This window comes from Phyllostomus hastatus, unplaced genomic scaffold (genome assembly GCF_019186645.2).
Source record: "Phyllostomus hastatus isolate PE091 unplaced genomic scaffold, TTU_PhHast_1.1 phas_scaffold_1066, whole genome shotgun sequence".
NCBI lineage: Eukaryota > Metazoa > Chordata > Mammalia > Chiroptera > Phyllostomidae > Phyllostomus > Phyllostomus hastatus.
The window spans coordinates 32040474-32060950 of NW_025334004.1; the positions used below are offsets into that span (position 1 = coordinate 32040474).

The following is a 20477-nucleotide window of genomic DNA, read 5'->3' on the forward strand; positions in this document are numbered from 1 at the left end:
ATGCCCACCGCCCAGTGACGTCCTAGCCGTCGTCACGTCCGAGCGCCACACGCTTCCCGCGCGTGTGCGGTGACGCTGGGCTGAACAGCCTGCCTGGCCCGTCGTGTAAAATTAAGTGCCTCACCCACAGTTGTGTATAGTCCGCAGTGCTCGGTCATGGCGACAAACAGCCGTGTCACCGGCCTGGGATGTCCCACGCTGCTCTCTCCTCGCTGTCCGGGAGGGCACGCTAGCTCCGTACGAAGAGAGCGCCTGCCGTGAAGCCGCAGCGTGCCGCGCCACCAGCAGCCTCGCCCGCCTCGTGTTCGCCGGTCCCCCGCTGCGGCCTTTCCTCTGGGGCTGGGTTGAGTCTTGTGGCGTCTGGTGCGGAACGTGCCATCGAGGCTCGGAGCCTGGGACCAGCAGGCTGGACAGCACGGCCTCGGCGGGTGGCAGGCTGGGCCGCCCGGGCTCGTCCACCGTGGGCCGTGATGTTGGCACAGCCACACAAGGGCCCATCGACACGCTGCCCAGACCGCTCCCCCGCGGAGGAGTGCTGCGTGACCGTGACGCGTTGAAATGAAAAATGCAGCATCCGAGTCAGCCTCCAGCTGGCCTGCAGGCTGCCCGCGGCGCTGACGCCGAGGAGGGCACCGAAAGCCTCCGCGTCCAGGAGTCGCCTCGGCTCGGGCACCCAGGTCTGTGAAAGCCCCGCCTCTGTGCACCTCTCACAGGATCACAGGAATCCCGCGTTTCCCCGGAAACCGTCCGGACAGGGAGGAGCTCGCTGACCGTCTCTTCGAAAAGCCCAGCCCACCCGACACCTGGGTGCGGCCGCAGCGCCCCGCGAGGGGGCCAGCAGGGTGTGCCCCCCGAGTCGGCCCCTCGGAGCATTCTTCGGGCAGAAGCGCAGTGTCTGCCGGACGTACCCCAGACGTGTCGTCACGTCGCTGAGGCCCGTGTGCAAACACGTGACCGCGTGCGAGGACAGCTGACAGCAGGGACGACGTTTGCGTTGGAACGACGGGACCGAAGATGGCTATTTCAAGTATGTGCTGTCCTTTTATGAAGTGTCTCCAAAGGAGGCCACTTGCCTGGACTCTTCCCTGCTCTTCTCGGCTGCGAAAGGCCCACTGTTGACCTCCCGACCGTCACCAACTCTTACCCGTCCCCTTGGCTTTGGACAAGGGCCCCGGGCCCAGTGCCGTTTTTCGGGGATGAGCCAGGCACCCACGGGCCCGCCGTCTCTCCTGCCTGCCTCCCCGGTGCCCTGCCCTTGAATCCGACGCCGCCTCGTGCCAGGCTTCCGGACAGGCCTGCTCCGCGTCCCCTCCGTGTCTGGCCTGGACGCCAGGCTAAATGTCAGTGGATTCAGTAAAGGTTCAGCACCGATGATAATGCATGAGCTCATAACGCGTTCCATCCAGGGAACCGTAAACCATTTATAAACATGAAATCCTATTGATTTAGAGGACCATTAATCCTCGACAAATTCTGGCATTTTGGAGAGACGAAACAGCCAGGCGGTGTTATCTGGAGCTCTGAAAACAAGTTCCGGGCCCATCCAATGGACCATCTTGTGTTTTATAGCCACGGCTCCATTTTTCTTACTGTCAGAGACTATGACACTATGGAAAAAATTAGAGATGCTGTCAAGAAGTTTATGGCCAGTTGTCCTCTGCCCCCAAAACGAGGATTAGTGTCTCCCCTCATGTCCGACGGGCCGTCCCTGAGTCACGCCGCGGGCCAGCGGCGGCGGCAGCAAACCTCAGGAACTCACGGCACGCTTGTCTAAGACGCGTGAGGAGGGAGGCACCGTTCCTCCAGGACAGCTGTGGAAGGGGCCAGCCTCAGGCCCTGCTGCCTCTGTGAGCGCGCCCCTCGGCTCCGTTAGCTGGAGCTGTGGCGAGGCGGGCGCCCTCTCTTCCCCTTGACCTCGGGGGCCGAGGGGGCTCGGGGGGGCCCCTCACCCTGTTGGGGCCCGGCTTCCTTCACTTCAGGGGGTCTAATCATGACTGCCCTGAGTTATTACTGAGTTAGCTGAGGGTCGCCCCCCGCCCCTGCTAAGAGTCGGTGGAAAAGTTTTCTAAGCTATTAGATGGACTTCAGATGTTACTTTATCCGTATTATCGGTTGGCCATCGGTTCTGTAACGGGAAGAAGGGCCAACAGTGATCAAGGTAATACCAGTAAAAGGGTCCTTCTATTTGGACTTGGACAAGAAAAACGAGCTCCTTGCCACGGACCCTGGGAGATGCCGCGTCCACTGTGGTGTGCTGGGGCCCAAGCGATTTTATTGGGGTGCCTGGCGAATATCGAAGGCACGCCCCGAGGGCCACAGCCCTTGCCAGAGTCCCAGAGAGGCTGTGGGCTACGGGATCGGAGGGGGGTGCTGGCGCTTCCCAGGCTACCACCACAGGCTGCGCGCAACCTGGGTCCCTGTGATTATTGACTTCCCATTAGCAGGCGCATCGGGAACACTGTCCTTCACCGATTGATCACACCCGGAGCCCTGTAATCGCAGGGAAATCTAATCTGGGCTCTTGTTAACACAAGGACTCGACTGGACCTGCCCAGTTGATTTCTGCTCGCGCTCCTCCCCAACGTGACGGAGAGGCTGCAGCCGGGACTGGGGGTCTCCGAGGAGGGGAGCGTATGGGGAGAACGCCTGATGGGGAGCGTCTGCCGTGGGCCCCTGTCCCCCTGTAACTCACAAGCGGCCGTGCCCGCTCCGGGAGGAGGAGTGTGTGCCAGCCGGCGCACTGTGCCCGCCGCACCTGGCCCTGGGGCGGGGACCACGTGGGTTGCTGGAACTCTACTCTGCGTTCCGCCGGGCGGCTTTTCTCACGGGGGCGGGGACGTGCGTTCGTAGTCACCGGGTCGTGTCCAGAGCAACGGCTGGCCGGAGAGGGCGATGTCCGAGGGTTAAGAGTGAGGCCCCCTCTGGCTGACACAGAGCGGAGGTCCCCTCGGTCTCGGCAGCCGGGTGGCCAGGAGACAGCACCTGCGGTCCTGCTCGGAGGAACTGACGTGGACAAAAGCCACTGGCGCCCCTCCCGGGGCCCTCGCTCTGGGCACCCCTCCTCCATGTTGCCCACGGCAGGTTGTTGGTCCCGATGGGGCCTGGGGGCCGTCTGGCCGACAGGAGACCCCCGGGCTTGGGGGCAGGCCCCCTGCACGCTGCCTGGTCGACGGGGCGGCCACCCCTGCTGGGGCCGTCACTGCTGTCTTCGTGGCTGTGACTCTGTCCCCTGTGGGGACACCCGTGCTGGCTTGGGGAAGGTCTGGCCGGCCACTCCTCGCCCCAGGGTCCCCAGGAGCACTTCCTCCTCGTTTCCTGGCCGCCTTCCGAATGCCCCCCCCCCCGCCGTCCGGTCGCCCCTCCCGTCCCTCTTCTCCGCACGCCCCACGAGCGGTTTCGTGGTCCCGTGTTGGTTCGCCTCCCTGCCCTGCAACGCAGGCGCTTCAACCGGGGCCGGTGCTGCCTGCGCCCCCAGCTCCGACCGCGGGGCCGGACTCACGGCCGCTCCGTTTGGCTCAGTGCTCCTGTCCCCCCGACCCTTGCTCCATGAGCCCGCTCCTCGCTGCGGATGGACAGGGCCTTTCCCGGGCAGCGGTGCTGGGCACACAGCAGGCAGAACCCGGGGCCCGCTTCGTGCCGCCAGAACCTAAGTGGAGGAGGCTCGGACGGCTTTTCTGCGCAGCGGACCATGGGATCTTCTCCCTCCTTCCTTGTTTTTGGGGGCGCCCGCAGTAAGGTCTTGCAGAGGACGGCGCTTTCCGGGCCGGCGGCTGCTGCGCGGGGCAGCGGGGAACCTGGGAACCTGGGAGCCTGGGAGCCTCGTTCTGTTCCTCTCTGGCTTCTCCCGTGGTGGCTTCTGCGCTCCCCGGCCACAGGCAGCGCTCCTCCACCGCGGGGTCTGTGCCCGCCTCCCTGACTGGTTCTGCGCAGACTCGCCCGAGGGTCGGACAGGCGGGCAGTGTGTTTGCTTTCCGAGTCTGGGATCTGCGCCTTGTTGCCCCTTGGGACGCGGCTGGGGGTCCACTCAGCTCCTGGCAGCCTCGGGGGTCCTCGGACCCAGCGGCCCTCAGGAGGCAGGCGGCTACAGGCGGCGCCACCCACGCCCTGCAGTGCTGGCCAGTGTCTGCCCACACCTCCGTCCAGTGCAAACTCCGCCAGCGCAGACGGCTCCTCCGGCCGGGCCGGGCCCCCTCCGCCTGCTCCTGCAGCCCTTCCGCCTCGTGCGGGGCTGCAGTTTTTTCTGCTCGGGTCTGTGAGCTCGTGGAGGGAGGGGCCGTGTTGAATGTTCTCCACGTTGGTGGGGTGTTGAGCACAGTGTCAGGCTCAGAGACGCTTTCTTTGTTGACTGAAGTGAAACAGACAGACGGACCGGCCCCGAGTCCTCCTCCTCCTCCTGGCCTCAGCCGCTCTGAGCGTCGCCGCTCTGGTTTCCGTTGATAGTTAATTCATGGAAACAGAAGTAGGTGCACAAGTAGGCCTGTATGTCATGCACCCTGTGTGTACCTGGGGACATAGGTCGTGTACCTTACCTGTATACGTAATACACACAGCACTTACACAGCAGTCTCATTCCAACAGTGTCTAATGTTAATAACTCCTGTTACCTGCCCTCAACACCTTGAACATGGAAATGATTCGTCACAGCGTGAAACCCTTCCTCACCACTCTCTCACACAGCAGGCACATAATCAAAGTTGACAGTTCCTGTCGTAGCCAGGAGATGGACACTCGGTGACAGAAATGCCCAAACTACAGGACCTACCCCCTTTCCCGGGCATGCCGTGGCCAGGAAATGGTCCTCGCAGTTACAGAGCGAAAGGAAACACAAACCCAAAACAGCCGTCTGGCATCCTAGCTGTGAGTCTCACGAGGAAGTATCCGAAGTTCGACTTTGGCGGTGACCTCTCTGGCCGTGTCTGGCTCTTCTCCCGGCTCGCCCTGCGCGGGAGCCGTGCTCTCTCCCTGCCGACCGAAGCCTCCTCTGCGCCCGTCCTGTCGGGACGCTGGAGCACAGGGTCGGGGGGCCACAGTTCCGCCCCCCCCGGCTGGTGAGGTTGAGTCAGGAAGACTCCAGCCGTGTTTGTCATCTCTGCCCGTGGTGCTCTCGCAGGCAGCAGAGGGACCAGGCTCACTACTAACACGAGTGACGTGTGTATTCAGCGCGTCTTATGCCACAGTCCGCATGGGCCACAGGGAGTACCCGTCATCATGAGAAGCGGTCACTCACTGTCACACGTCCCCTGCTAGTCCACCGCCGTCCCTGGCCTCAGCGGAGAGCACTCGGCTTCCAGTCTGGGGTCCGGAAGGGCGTCGTCGTGGGGGCTTCCTGCTTGATGAGCAAAGGTCGGGACATGACCCCCCCCCCGGGAATGGGTGATCACTCATCAGCGCCCCGAGGCCCCGGCTGTGCGGCGGCCTTGGTGACGCAGCGGGGAGGCCGCTGGGGGTTGTCTTCCCGAAGGGAGCTGTCCCCGAGGGTCTTGTGACGACCGGCAGGGACTCGGACGTGTCACGGGGACACTTCAAGCTCCGGTCAGGGCCCGACAGACCACCCCGAATCAGCAGTACTGTCATCTCGGACCCCTCTCCTCCACTGCCTTCTGAACGGGAGGCTGGCGCTGGCCACTCTCACAGGGATGTCAACCGCGCGTCCGGGCCGTTCCGCTGCGGGATTTTTGTTTTACAAAGTAGCCACCTCGGGAGAGGGGGGCAGTGGCCGCGTCCCCGGCGTGTCTCATGGCTCCTCTCGGATAACCGAGTCTGCACAAGCTGACTCACAGGTGGCCTGAGTCACCAGACGCGTCCGACCGGGGTGCACTGGCTGGCTGCAAAGGGCTCGGCTGCCTCTGAGCAGAGATGCCATTAGTAACTTCACTTAAGCGTCGTTCTGGAATGACCACAGCACATTTTTGACAGGAAATGCGGATGACAACCCAAGACGGTTGTACTAAGGACAACGGGAACTCGTGTGTCCTGTAGTATTTTGTCACGCTGACCTGCTCACACATCAGGCCTTCCCAGTCGGTCTGGCTCAGAGGCAAAGGGGTGGCGTCTTGGGGGGAAATGCAGCCATAGGTCAACCACCCCAAAATTCCCAGGCACACGGAGCACAGCGCTTTTGAGGCTCGGGGCCCCAGGGGACGAGGCGGCAGGGAGGTCACGGCACTGCGCGGGCACAGCTGGCCGCCCGTCCCTCCGTGAGCCGGCACGGGTGTGCCGGCTGTTTGCACGAGGAAGCACTTGCACCTGCCCGTACGTCCAGCTCCTGGGCGAGTTCTGGGGATGCTCTCAGACCTGTTCCTCCCACACCCGTGACTCAGACTCAGACTCGGGAGGTGTCAGAGCCGGAGGCACCTGCCCGATCAGTAGGGGACCCTGGGTGCCATCCCGCATGCCTCAGGAGTCTCACAGGCACCCCAATAAAGGCAGAGGGCAGAGGGGTTCGGCCCTGTCCCCGGGCACCGGGGTCTGCACGCGGCCCAGGTCAGGCTCATGTCTCCAGCCCCTGGTCTGTGGAGCGGGCAGGCCCCCTCCCTGAAGTTGCTCCAGACCCTTGTCTTCTGGGTGTTTCCTCCGAGTCCTGCCTGTTTCCACGACAGGCTTATGTCTCGCAGGGCAATGATGTGGCGCCGCCCACACGAAGGTGCCCACGTGTTACAGGGCTGCGTCGACCGAACCCCAGGCAGCCGGGGCTGGCATGCGGCACCCTGTGCGTCCCCCTGTGCCCAGAGCTTCCAGAAACACCACGGGTCCCCATGCTGCTCGGAGAGGGTGGCCGGATTTCCAGTAAGAAGCAGCGAGCAGATGCAGGATGGGCCGGTCCCGTGCGATGACCTCCCGCCTCTCCACCGCCGGTGACCAATGGGAAGGCGTGGCGGTGGCAGCTGCGGGGCTCTCGTGTGTCCTCCCAGTCTCTGGGACGGCCACAGTCCCTTGGCACGTTGCATTTCGTTATTCTGAAACTCCTCTAACCGAGGTCAGTCCCAAGGTGCTCCAGGCAGCCGGCGGGGAAGACCAAGCGGAGGTGGTGGGGCAGGGACGCCCAGGGACGTCCCCGGAGCCGCGTGAGGGCCCCGGGGGCCCAGGTGCCGGAGCCAGTCTCGGAGCCCCTGCGGGGCCCTTTCCGTTTTTGCTCGATCCCCCTACCCACGAACCGCCCCCCACCCCGCTGTCCTCCACTCTCCATCCGTGGGTCTGTCTCTGTTCTGCGTGTCAGTGCCGTGTGTTCCCTAGATTCCACGCGTGAGTGACACCGGGTGGCACTTGTCTCTCTCCGACTGGCTTCTTTCACTCAGCATGACGTTCTCCAGGTCCGTCCACGCTGCTGCAGAGGGTCAACCTCCTTCTTTCTGACGGCCGAGCAGCACCGCCCTCCGTAGCTGCCCCGCCGTTGTTTCACCCGCTCCCCTACCGACGGGCACTCGGGCTGCTTCCGTGTCGCGGCGCCTGACTGTCAGTAGCGCTGCCGTGAGTGGCACGGGGCTGCTTCTGTCCTTTCTGGTTAGTGTTCCGGGCTCCTTTGGGGAGAACTCCCAGAGGCGGGATTGCTGGGCCAAAAGGCAGACCTCTGCTTTCAGGGTCGTTTCCGTCGTTTGCACTCGGTTCCTGACACGGAACCTGGCCCGGGCACCGGCTCCTCCCGCCTCTCTGCGAAGGGGGGAGAGCCAAGGCAGGGGCGGGGCGGGGGGGCTGCCAGGAGCCCCGAGCCGCATGCTGGCACTCTCACCAGACCCTCGCCTGAAGCCGGCTCCAGCCCGGCGGGCGTCCTCAGCCCCCGCGCTGCTGGCGCCGTGACCGGGGGGCTGATGTGGAGGCTGCGCTGAGCATTGTCAGATGTCAGCGGGTCCCTGGCCCTCCCTCCAGGACGCCAGAAGCACGGGCCCCATTGTGACAGCTGGAAATGTCCCCCTCCAGACCCTACCCGATGCCCCCTGGGAGGCAGGGTCTCCCTCTGTGGACAGCGTCCGCCCCAAGGGGTGGGCAGGAGTGACCTTGGTGCTCCCGTCCCTAAGGTGCTTGCTTCTCCCTGCTTGCAGACAGGGTCGCCAGGCGGGCCAGCACTGCTCTGAAAGCACCGGCTGGGCGCTGGGACGCCCCGCCCCCCCAGAGACGTGCGGCGGGTCCCAGGTTCTGGGGGTGCGAGCCTCGTGCTGCATTTAAGACATTTACACCCCGTCTCTGCCCTTTTGATACAAGATGGCGACTTCGGAGATCTTCTCAGGAGGCGCCTTTGTGGGCAAACGGGAGTTCTTCACACGTTCTCTGGCATACAGCTCTCCAGCCAGAAGTGTTTTTGGTAATTTGACAAATCAACAGAACTTCGTCTCCAGGCCTCATTTTAAAAAGCAAACTAAATCGTAACATCTCCTACTGCTCTCGTAGTTTGTTTTTGGAAATTACATTTCCCGAAACAAACAAACAAACCCACCATACCCTCCGCAGGCCGTGACCAGGTCTGGAAACCCTGCATTTGTGCCGAGAACGGCCCCGGCTTCTGCCTGGTGACGTGCCTGCGGCACTGTCCCCCGTCCATGGGAGGGGCCTAAACGAGCTTCACGTTCAGACACGGAGACCAGCAGTCAGGGCTCCGGACGGGGGTTCTGCCCCCGGGGACACATGCACTGGGGTCCTCTCGAGCCCCCGGAAAGCACCGCCCTGACTCGGGAGCAGCCTGGGTCGCCCACGGCGTCCCCGGCCCCTCCAGTGGGGGGAGGGCGGGCACCCCCTGGAGGTGCAGCCGAGGTAAAGCTCGGCCCGACCCACCAGTGCACCCCTGGAGCTGAGCACTGCGGGGGAGGGGGACCGAGACCGAGGGTCCGGGAGTGCCCTTTGCTGTCTGTTGGCTACGGCCACCCCACCTGGCCCCGGGTGCCCTGGCCTGTGCAACACACACCACTTGTCACTCGAAACGGAAAGGCGGGAAGAGGAGACATTGACGTACCTATAGATAATACATGCACTGTTCCTGCACGTGTCACAGTTAGCTGTGTCCTGCCCCGTCCGATACGAGAGCCTACAAGATAAGAACAGGAGAGCATTACACGCGGTGGCCGCGGCCGCGGACCCGTGCAGAGCAGACACCTCGCGTCCTCGCGTCCCCGGGGCCGGAGCCCCTCCCGGGGGTGGGGACTCCAGGACGTGGGCACCCCGGTCTGCTCCGCCTGTGCGCTGGTCCCCCCAGTGCGTCAGCGACAGCTCAGGCGACATTTAAATTAAATTTGGAATGTGAGCATAAGCTCTGGAATGAAGTCAATAATCCGGTTTTGTGATCAGCAGAGGGAACGGGGGATGTTCCGGGCAGCTTTGCATTTACGTGTTCTATGAGACTCGGAGGGACCGCCGCTCCGGCTCTGCTGATTCCGCCGCCGTCTCGGCCTCACGGCCTCCGGGCCTCCGGGCCTCCTGGAAGGAGGGGTCTGCCGGCTGCCGCCCACAGGCCCAGCCCCTCCAGGGGCCTGAGCCTGCCCAGCAAGCTAAGGACGGGTTTTATGTTTTTAAATGGCTGGAAAAAAAAATCGAAAGAATAGTACTATCTGGGGCTTGTGGAAATTAAATGAAAATCAGATTTCAGCGTCCATATGTGAAATGTTAAGACGATAAGAATTACATACAACTGTTCTGTGAGAAGTTACACGCTGTTCTTGGTTCGCAAACCCCAGACCCTTCCCTCTGGCTCTGGCGCTGCGGAGCGCGGCCCCGGGGCGGGTGGGCGCGCTCCGGCCCCTCCGTGCCCCGAGGAGGCCCGTGCGGGGGTGGGGGCGGCCCGCGCTCCTCCAGCCTCAGAAACGCACGGGTCTGTTTGGGGAGTATATTGCGGGAGGTCGTGTGAACTTAAAGGTACGGTGACCAGGGTTTTCCCGGCCAGGCCTTGACTGTCGCTCCGCGTGGTTACCCCGAGAAGCTAGTATGGGGGTGCATTCATGGAGCTGCTCCTCACCACATAGGCTGGCCTTTCCACTCTGACGTCCTTTGACGGCTGGTGAGTTTCTTCTGAAAGCGTGCTACTCGGCACCCAGGGGCAGACGCGGCCACCGGGGCTGGTTAAGTGTGTGGCAGGGGAAGAGCGAGCCTCTGGATTGGCTCGTCCGCACGCTGGGGGCAGAGTCCCATTTACGGAGTCGCCCCGCACGGTGGCAGCGTGCAGACGGCTCTCCGCCGGCACAGACCCCCAGCGTCCCCCCACCCTCCCATGCCGGCCCCTCCTGGCTGCGTCCTGGGCTCCGAACTGCAAGTAGCTGTTGTTTCCCTCACTGTGGTTTGTGTTACATAAACGTTTGACAGAGGGTGTTGCGCTCCACGCCTCGCCGTCTCCGTGAGCCCCGTGCACCGGGGCTCGACCCTCGAGTCCCGCGCCTCCTCCTGACTCACCAGGGGCCGTGTTCTGCCTCCGATTGCCCGTCATGACCTGTGGCCCACCCTAGTCGAGCCAGAGTTGCAGTGTAGTGGCATTTGTGCTGACCTTGATCCACCCTCCCTTGCCTTTCGGGGCACCCCGGGAACCCGCCCTTGGCCTTTTCCTCTCCCCTTGACTTGGCCAGGGAGGGGAGGACCCTGGAGGGGCCCACGTGTCACCCCCCCCCCACAACAAGCCCCAGGGGTCCCTTTCTCCCGACGCTCCCACCGGACGGCCTGTGTGTGGCGCCGACACCGGCGTTCCTTCTGGTGTGACAGTGACCTGTTGCACCCGCCCGGCCTCCTGCAGAGCCTCCCCGGGCGCCCGCTCCGCGAGGCGCGCTCTGCCGGCGCCGGGCCCTGGCTCGCTGCTGACCAGGGTCGTGCTGTGCAGTGAAACGAACTCAGTGCTGGGGCCCGTGTCCGAGCAGTGGCACGTGGGACGCGACTGTGTGGTCCCCCCGCTCAGCTGGGCTGCAGGTGAGGGACTGCCCCACAGCCGTGTGCCCGCCCCCCGCCAGGGAGGGGACACGTGACAGCTGTCTGTGTGGGGACAACTCCAAACCTCAGGCTTTCAAGAGGAAATGGGCAAAACCCGGGGAGGGGTCACTTCCTCACTCCCCCTCTGAGGACACAGAGACCCTCCCTGTCCTAGACTCTGGGACAAATGTCCATCAGGCCTTATCAACCCCACACCCTCTTCTTGCCTGTGTCGCAGGGTTCCCAGGGTCAGCCTTACAGGAGAGCCTTTGGTCCTCGCGTCAGCTGTGCTGCCCTGGTCTGCGGGGGTGGGGGCTCAGAGCAGTCGGTCCCGTCCCCTGTCCTGAGCCCCCCGGCCTCTGGTGCTCCTCCACGCACCTTGGGGCTGGCACTCCGCTCTAGCGTGACAGCAGCGTGGGACCATCACCCCCCGGTGCCCGGCCGAGGTTTCCGGCGCCTGACACACACAGGACCCTCTTCTAGAACCTGGGGGTCTCCAGTTGGAGACTGCTCTCCTAAAGACCTCCTGAGAAGAAGCAAACTGTTCCTAAGTGCTTATAGGCACCGGGCATTATTCTGGCCGCCGAGGAGACGTTTTTGGACAGAATGGAGCCGCCGTCCTCCCAAAGCCTACAGTGGGGCGGGAGACACGGACCGGCAGCCTGCCAACGCACGGATGGGGTTTCGGTGGGATGGGGGGGTCCGTGTTGGATGGCGCTGTGTGTCGGGGGAGGGTGGCGAAGGCAGGTCACTGGAAACAGGACCTGATGACAGTGAAGAAGCAGTGAGTCGTCCAGCGACCCCGGGCGGAGGGCCGCACGCAGACGGAGCTACCCCCCCACCCCGCCCCCCACCCCCGGCTGGAGGATGGAGGAGACGGCCCGGGTGGCCGCAGCGGATGGAGCCGATGGCAGGGGATGGCATGCAGGCGACGTACAACAGGAAGCCCCTGGGCGTCGTTCAAGGTGTCACGGGAAACCACTGGCGAGTTTTTCTGACCGCACTTGAAAGAATGGCCAGGAAAACCCTTCCTCTCCCCGCCCTTCGCAGCCCCGCCCTTCGCAGCCCCGCCCTTCTCCGGCACCGCCCCTTCCACTCCCCTTCCCGCCCCTTGTATGTCGACCCCGCCTCCCTCGCTCGGCCCCCAGTGTCTGTGGAGAAGGAGCACACGAGTCGCCGTGTCTGCCCTACATGCTGACATATCCGTGGTCACTCTTTCATGAGCTAATTTAAGAGACAAGCTGGTGGTTGGCCCTGTTTCCCCCAGGCCTGGATGTTTCTAGAATCACATCGCCACAGACTTTCCCCAGAGGGGCCCTCCAGCACAGTTCTCAGGTTCCGGGTGGACCTGTGTTTCGTTTAAAGGACGCGGGTGTTCGGAGCCCAGAGACAGAGGTCAGTCAAGGAGAGGCCGATTTGGGGGCAAGAGTCACAGTGCCGCCCGTGTCCCGTGGGTCTGGTCACACCACACGCCGCCTCAGGAGTTCACGTCCGTCCGGTTGCCCTTGGAGCGCCCAGGCCGTGGGGCTTGGCTCCGCCGATGACCTCATGGCCCCATCCGTAACTGTGTTGCGGCATCGGGACGGATGTGCTCTCCAAATACAGACGAAGCGGAGACGTCGTTTCCACGCCACAGGGGACACAGAGTGCTGTTGTGGGTTTCCTCTGGGGTTTTCTTTTCCCCCTCCCTTGGAAACAAGTCCGAAAAACAATCATGGAAATGATTATCTTTCTGGATTGCCATTGTCACCGAGAGGAGCAAAAGCTGTGGAGCAGGCGCTCCTCCAACGGCAGTAGGGCCGGGGAGCTTTGTGGGGGGCGCCGGCCGGAGCAGAGAGCGTGGGTTCTCGGCGGGAAAGCTGCGGTGGAAGCAGGTCCTGATCAGAGATGATGAAGTTTCGTCCTGCACGTTCGTTGCCCCAGTGGCCAATCTCTCCTCCCTTCCGACCTGAGGAGCTCATCATCGTACGAAGGTTTCCCACCGCGTGCCTGTCACAGTGCCTGGCACACCCTGGGTGTCTGGTGAATATTGATGTGACCAAATAACACAGTCTTTGTGTTTTCCCATTGAAGTTCGGTAAGAGAAATGTAACGGGAAAAAAAAATCCCGCATGCGAAAAGCCCACGGGAAGTATAGATTGTGAAAAGCTCTGGACCCCCTCTGTACCCAGTGACGAGCATGTCCACTGCGAACGTGGACTGGGACCGCAGGGTCTCTGCGGCACCCGCTGTGCCTCGTCCCCCTGCGCTCGGTGGCCGTCGGCCAGTGGTTTCTGGTCTCGGCAGGTCCGGAACTGGAAACACAGCGCTCAGCACCAAGGACAGCGCCGAGGGTCCCAGATGCGCCTTTCAGTGCTCGTGCGTCTTTCCTCGACTCTTTTGTCCCCCACCCCCACCCACCCTCCAGAACCCAGGTCCAGCCCAAGGACCGCCCCTCCCTGAGTGTCCCTGCGCACACGCGGTGGTCCTGGGGGGCTTCACCGGAAGGGGAGGAGCCTGGACTGCGCTGTGGAACGAGGAGACGGGGGCGCCGTGAGAGTACGCGGAGGGGGCGTGTTCCCGCGGATTTGTCCAAGCGGAAGCTTCCGCGCGAGCTGCTTCTGCAGAGTGGGTTTAGTGGACTCAAGTGCTCGAGTCCCTCCCCCTTCGGCTTCGCACAGCGGCTGGTGTCTCCACGAGATCTCGATCCGCTTCGGAGACGGTGCGACCAGGGTCGTTTACGGGGGAGCTGGTGCGGGGCTCTAGCCGGGGCCGCCCCCTCGAAGGACACCTCGGGGGGGGCCCCTTTCTTTAGCGGCCTGGACTTCTCAAGTTCAGCTTTGCACGAGCCCACCGGTGTCTCTGTCCCCAGCTCTGTGATTGTCCTTATCAAAGACTCCTGAATATGAAAAGCCACATTTGCATATTTATTAAAAACCCACAACACCGGGGTCAGTGCTGGGTGAGCGAGTCCTTAGTTAGGACCCACAGCCAAGGATGCAATCCGGAGTGGGATTTAAAGACCAAAAAAAAAAAAAAAATGACAGCAGAGATGGGATGGCACACGGCGGAGCCGGGGTAGCCATCCCCGTGACAGAGCCGCAGGAGTGACGGGGGAAGGGGACAGCAGCCAGCTCCGTCCTGGGGCCTGCCGCGTCCGTGTCCCCGGGTGAGCACAGGGGCTGGAGGGCAGGGCCGGGAGTGACAGGGTGCGCCTGCCGCCTCTCCCGACTGCGTCGCAGGGAGCTCCGAGGGGGTCAGGCCCCCCTACATGGTGGGACAGGGGCTGAGCGAAGCCAGGGACAGGCCACAGCCACGTCCACGCCACCCGCTCCTTGTCTCCCAGACCTTGAAGGTGGGGCCTGCGTGGCTGGGCAGATGATTCGGAGGCCAAAAAACCCGGACTGTTTTGAAAGGTCAGCGAAGGCGATACACACGTAAGTGTCCTTATCGGGCCAGTTATCGGGGCCAAGTGTAGCACGGCCACCATCGGTTGCTCAGAGAGACTGGTTGGCCAGCGGAATGCCTTCTCTGGTGTCCAGTCGCAGTTGCTGGTGTTGGGTCAGCGGACCGACTTCAGTGTCCCGTCCCTGCCGCCGCCGCCACGCTGCTCTGTTTTCTCCGGGAGACCCGAGACCCCCGCTGACCCTCCCCTCCGCGCGTCCCCGGGGTGATCCGTGCTCCAGATCCCCGGAAAGCGGCCGCCTCTCCGGGAGCACCGAGAGTGTCCCGGCATGCAGCCTGCCGCGGGCCGCCCTCCGTGGCTCCGGGCAGAGATCCGGGGCCTGGGGCGACCTTTCCCGTCTCCTAAAGGACACGGTGACTTTCAGCAAGTCCGGAGCTCCGAGCACACCGGCCAGCATGCCAGCAGGGTAGCGCTGGGATCGAGGAGCGCTGCTCCCACTGTGGCCCTCAGAACACGGGCTGCACGCGCTGCTGGTGTGGTGGGCACCCTGGGTCACCTCAAGGGCACGTGCTAGGCCCTTGGCCGGGGCGGCGGCCGTCACTGGGCGGGGGGCCTTGGGACGCTCTCTGCTCCCCGTGAGAATGCGATGCGCTTGTTTAATTTATGTCCTCCGTGTCGGTCTCCCTGTTCTCCCGGCGTCCTCGCCGGGTGCCAGAGGCCGTTGTGTCCCCTTCGGCGGTCCGGCCCAGATTGGCGTCCCAGCTGCCCCCACCTGATAACCGAGCCGTCATTTATTTCAGCGTCCGAAAGGGCTTTTTCACATAATAGTGTCAGAGCGACGTTAGTTAGAGGCATAAAGAGATGCCACTACTATTTATGGGAGAAATTACATTTCAAAAAGCAGACCAAGCGGCTGTTCTCTCTGACCCCCTCCTAGGTGGCAAGCCCCCTACCCTAAGGGATAAGTCACCCCACCCCGCCCCCCAGGCTGCAGCACCACCCTGCCCCGAGTCTGCGTTCTCACCAGGGATTGGCCCTGGAAGTGGGGCTCCTTTGTTAGCCGCACTCCAGCAGCCCAAGTGAACTTGGACTTTCCCCAGATACCTTGGGAATGCATCCAGTTACCTGTTTTACACACCTTTCAGTGACAGGATTGGGGGAGCATCTGAGCTATATTTGCTAAAACAATATGACATCGATTTTCCTAAGCCCCAGGTCACCGATTGGTCGGCAGGAGGCAGGACCGGCGTTCAGTGGCCAGAGGCGGCCCTGGTTAGCCAGGGGCTGGCTCTCTGCGTGAGGCCGAGCAGCTCCTTGGTGGCCCGGGATCCCCAAGAGGACAAAGCCGTTTGTTTTAACCAAGGCTGTGTTCTGAGGAGCACAGTGTCACGAAGAGTGTCCCCCCACTCTCTGAGACCCCGCCCCCCCGCCTCCGGGACGTCTGAGCGGGCTGATGGCTGAGAGGCTGTGTTAGTGTCCTAAGGAGGCACCACCAGTCCCTCCTCTGGCGCCCTTTAACCCCGCTCGGCGACATCCCTCGGCCGGCACACCTGGCATTCGGGCTTGTCACGGCAGCTTTGGGCTTCTCCAAGTTTGCCCGGCCAGCACCCGGTGTGCCCGTCCCGGGCAGGGCGCCCGTGCAGGCTGTGGGCGCCCGGAAGGGCGGGCGAGAGCGCGGAGGAAAAGTGAATTCGGTAGGAAAGCAGATCCTCAAGGGCTGCGTCGACCTCTGCTCCCGGGGAAGGCAGCAGCTCCCGACAGAAAACTCCAGCAAGAGTCACCTCCGAGGTTGCGTTCAGCCCTGGAGCCTGGCGGCGCTGCGCCTGCACAGGAGTCGCTGTGTAGCAGTTGCTGAACTGTTTGCGTCAGCGCGCTCGAACCAGCCTCCATTGGTGGCGCGGCCCTGGCTTCGCTTCCCTTCCTCTTGGGCCGTCGGTGGGAGGTCACGCGAGAAAGCCCACCCCGTGAAAGCCCACCCCGTGAACGCCTGGTTTCCCCCGTTCGCTCAGACCGCTCTTTGGGGGAAGGGCTGTCACTGAGACTGGAAGACACCGAGGGCGTCGTCTCTGTCTCCCCACACACTCCTGTGAGTCCCCCGGGTCTGGCGGCAGGAAGGTCCCCAACGTCCCTTGTGGGACGTCGTTGTTGGGCGGTGACCCCGCTGAGGCCGATCCACCGGCGGAAACCCACCCGCGTTGGAGGCTGTCCCTCCGCGAACACGACTGGTGGATTGTACGGCTCTCTCCCGGCCTCGAGCGAGCTGGGGGGAATCGGGGGGCTCACCCGGGAGCCCCAGCGCTGTGCATCGTTTGGCTCTCCGGACAGTGCGCTGAGGTCCGAGTCCAAACTAACGACTCGGAAGCGGCGCCGTGGAGCAAACCCGGCCGTGTCCCCCGCACTCACTCTCTCCGCTGGGCAGGGAAGTGCTCAGAGCCGGGCGTGCGCTGTTCTCCCGGAACCGGCACTGGAGACGGTGGCCCCCGGAGAACTGCTTGGCGTGCGGATACCCCGAGATCTCATTAAACACGGGAGGGTGACTTTCAGGGCTCCTGGCTGTTCCCACGTCCGGTTCTAATTAGAGACCCTAAAGGACTGAGCTTCGAATTAGCCAAAATGACTTTCCCCACTGGCTTTTCACTGGCTTTCCCCACGCTGGCGGGGTCACGATGCCTGCTGTTTATCAGCTCTGTGCGTGGCTTTTTGCTGGAGAGCGGCTGTCGGGGAGTAAACCGTACACCTGGCCCTCAAGACACGGACGGTCCAGAGGACGTGTCTCCAAGCAGGAGGAACTGCTTCTGCGTCCAGGGCGCAGAGCTGAGCCCCTTGGCAGAGCAGCAGCCTTTCCGCGGGCCGGGGTCTCTGCTCGTTCAAACCGACGACCTTGGCTCTGGTCCCGCGGCTGTGCCCGCCTGGGCAGCTCGGCGTGTCCACAGTTGGTTGCCACCTCTCCGCCACCCCGCGGTGGATGCTGAGAAGTGACGAGGCGTCTTCCTCTCTTCCGACTCGGAGCGAGGGGTGGCCGTGACCGCACCTTCCCGCGCCTTCCCGGGCCGGGCGTTGACTCAAGGCTCGCGGCACGCACAGCAAATACTGCCTCTTTAGTGACTCAGAGAAAGTGAGTGCCCTGCCTCCCGTCTCTGCTTAACCTCAAAGCTCCTCTCGCCACGGAACACTGCACATCTTAGTGTCAGCTTTGCTTCTAGTCTGTCCCCACAGAGCGAGCCCGAGGTGAGGCAGGTGCCCGAGGAGTACTTTTCGAATGCTGAGTGAGTGAGCGAATGAATGAACGAACGAGTGAATGAGGAATCTAGGAGGTCCCTGCTGCTGCATCAACTGAACCCAAAGTCCGTGCTTCTGAAAAGGAAAATTGGGTGGCCAGTTTGGGGGTGTTCCCAGCTGGGTCAGGGGAGAGCAGCTGTCCAGCGGGATCACCGTCACCCCGTCTCAAATGCCACCAAACACCTGGGAGGAGGTCGGCTGTCAGCCGCTTCCCGCCCGAGCGGCTGGAATGAAAAGGCCCAGGCTGCCCCTACACCAGCGCCTTCCTCCTCTCCTCGTCTGGACGCCATCCTGGTGAATGAGTTTCATTAAGAAACACCCTATTAACAATGAACTTGGTGGTTTGCTGTAGGCGGTGTTGACAAATTAACTTTTATTGGCCTGGCAGCTCCCCAGATGCAGTGACACTATAATTTTGGGGCGGCCGTGGCTGGGAGGGAAGCTTTTAGTGCTTGTCTTCGTGACAGAGGAGGAAAGCGAGACAGTCGTGGGGGTTAGCGGCAGAGCCTGGCCGGTGGCGTGGAGATTCGAGCCTTGCGGCCCCGGGGCCACAGAGGATGCGGGAGGGAGCTGGGCACCCTGGCGTTTCCCCTCGGCCTCGGCCTCGGCCCCGGCCCCGGCATCGCCCCTGGTCACCCTCGCCCCTCCCCGGGGCCCGGCTCTGTCACCCTGCCCGCCTCCCCCGCGCAGAGCCGTGCGAGGTGGCGGAGACGGCCTCTGTCAGCAGCAGGGCACGTGCGTCATCACTGTCAGCGTTCCCGCGGATCCGGGCCGAGGCCGGCACAGACGAGCCCTGTTATTTGGGCAGCGCTGTGTCTCCAGTGATCTGTAATCGCATTTCCATAATGGGAAATCAATACGTAACCATCGGGGATGATAGCAATTATTGTTTGGCGCACGGACTGCCTGATTACAGTACATCAGAGGAAAACGTACGCTCTCTCTCTCCCCGTCCTGAAATCCAGGAGAGTCTGCGTTGCCAAACGGCGACAGCAGTGACAAGTGGTCGTCCCAGAGGGCACGGTGGGGGGGGCGGTAGCTATTATTGATAAGGAAAACAACTTTTTAGGGCCGAGCCGCGGCTGAGTTGATTAACTTGGTTTTTTCCTGGAGGAGAGATAAAGTTTAAGCTATAATTTATTGACAATTAGCGAGAATAAATTTCGGCGGCACCGGCTACCGAACCGGAGTGAAAGCAGGAGCGTGAGTGGCCTGCGCGAGGGCTCAGTCTCCTCCCGGGCCGCCGTTTCTCACCGGCCCCGGTGCCGCCGCCCGCGGGCCGGCTTAAGGGGCTTTTAATTTGGAAGTATTAATGTGGTGCCCTCTCCACTGGTTCCCACAGTGAATATCCACAGAGGCTTTTATCTTTGATTTACAATTTGTTCGATAGGCTTTCCAGAGCAGTTCGGTTAACAAGTTTAAATCAGAACTTACTCTTTGGGAAGCTTCTGTGCCTCGTGGCGGAGGCCGGGCCTGGTGTTTGTCTTTTTAAATCAGCGTCTCTGCGCTCTTGGAGCTGGAGGTGAAGGTCGTTCCGCTGTGGTGCCGTCGTGTGCAAAGCCCCCGCGTCCCGGGATGAGACGCTTGTCTGGGCAGGCAGCCTAGTGCGGCACCCAGTGCGGTACCGATGGACAGAGTTCTGCTCCCAACCTAGGCAAAACATGCCCATTTTCAGATCAGCTTTACCTAGGAAATCAGTTCTTACGAACATCCTTTCAAAGACACGCATGCTGCTGGTGGTGTTGCGTGGGGACCTCCCTTCGCCTCGGGGTCACGGACTTCAGGTGCACACAGCGGGGAGGCTGAGCCGGGTGGGCCCGTGGCGGCACGAGGGGGGCCTCTCTCGTGGCAGGCGGCACGGAGGGCCCTGTGGGGGCGTCCCTGGGAAGGCTGTACGTGTTCAGGTTTTGTCCTTGGCATTCAGGTCGCTGAGCTGCAAGGTTGAGGGCCTTGATTCTTCCGAAAGCCCCTCGCCGAGGGACCCGCTCACTGGTGATGAATCCTTGGAGGCAGGCAGTACTTCTGGGGGCCCCCCAAGCCACGGTCCCCGCTGTCTCCAGCCCCGGCCGTTTGCTCTCCGCAGGACACAAGTTTGCGTGGCCCTCACGGGGCCTGGGGCGCAGGAGTCTCACCGCCGCTTCCCCCAGGAGGGAGGAAGAGCTCAGGTTTGCGGTGACGACAGAAGTGCCTGCTCTTCAGTCCTGCACAGACACAGCAGGCGTCCCGTCTTCGCGATGAGGGGCAGTGGGCGGTGGGCCTGACCGGTCCGGAGGAGCACCCCATCTTTACCACTGCTCCCCAGCCTTGTGTCCTCGGGGAACGTTACCGAGTGTACCCCGCAGGTTCCTGACACAGAGAGTTCCTACCGTGCAGTGCTTCTGCGAGGATTGGTGAGGACAGTGCAGGGAGGCTGGAATATCGGGGTGCTCAGACCCAGGGGAGCTTTGTGGGCGCTCTGCCCTGAGGCGCACCTCACTGGGCCCCCCCTCACAGATCTGGTGGGAGCCCCAGCACACACCATCTTCGAGCAGCTTCGCAGAAATTGCACGCGATTTCAAAACTGGAACTTGCGTCTCATCCCTTCCTTTTGGAAAACACGAATTCTGACCCACAAGCCCACGAACGCCATGGACATTGACGTCAGGCCTTGAATTGCTCGTTCTGTCTGCAGGTGGGTGTCTGCATCGCCCAGTGGCCTGGTGGTGAGGTTTTTATTTACCCACCAACTTAAAAGGCTGGGGAGGTGTTTGAAATCTGTCTCGGCCCTCTGCACAAGGAGATTATTGAAATTACATCCTCAAGTGTGTGTGATACCTACAGGAAGCCCAAAGCAAGAGGCTGGAATGTGTTTTATATTCTTAGAAATACATTTGCATCATTTTTCATATTAAAAAGGCTATTAGTTTTCAAGATCTGAAAACTACCGTTTCCAGAGTTAAAC

At 62.4% G+C, this 20477-nt stretch overlaps 2 protein-coding genes across 3 annotated transcripts in view; one reads left to right on the plus strand and one right to left on the minus strand.

The window, feature by feature from the left end:
- Positions 1 to 20477, plus strand: part of DOCK1 (dedicator of cytokinesis 1) — a 345843-nt gene that overhangs the window by 143316 nt on the left and 182050 nt on the right. The gene's annotated exons all lie outside the window — the stretch shown is intronic.
- The window catches only part of INSYN2A (inhibitory synaptic factor 2A), a 47155-nt gene that overhangs the window by 1105 nt on the left and 25573 nt on the right, over positions 1 to 20477 (minus strand). The window contains exon 3 of the mRNA XM_045853769.1: positions 8942 to 9013. Coding sequence (XP_045709725.1) covers positions 8942 to 9013 — 72 coding nt within the window. The remainder of the gene's footprint in view (positions 1 to 8941; positions 9014 to 20477) is intronic.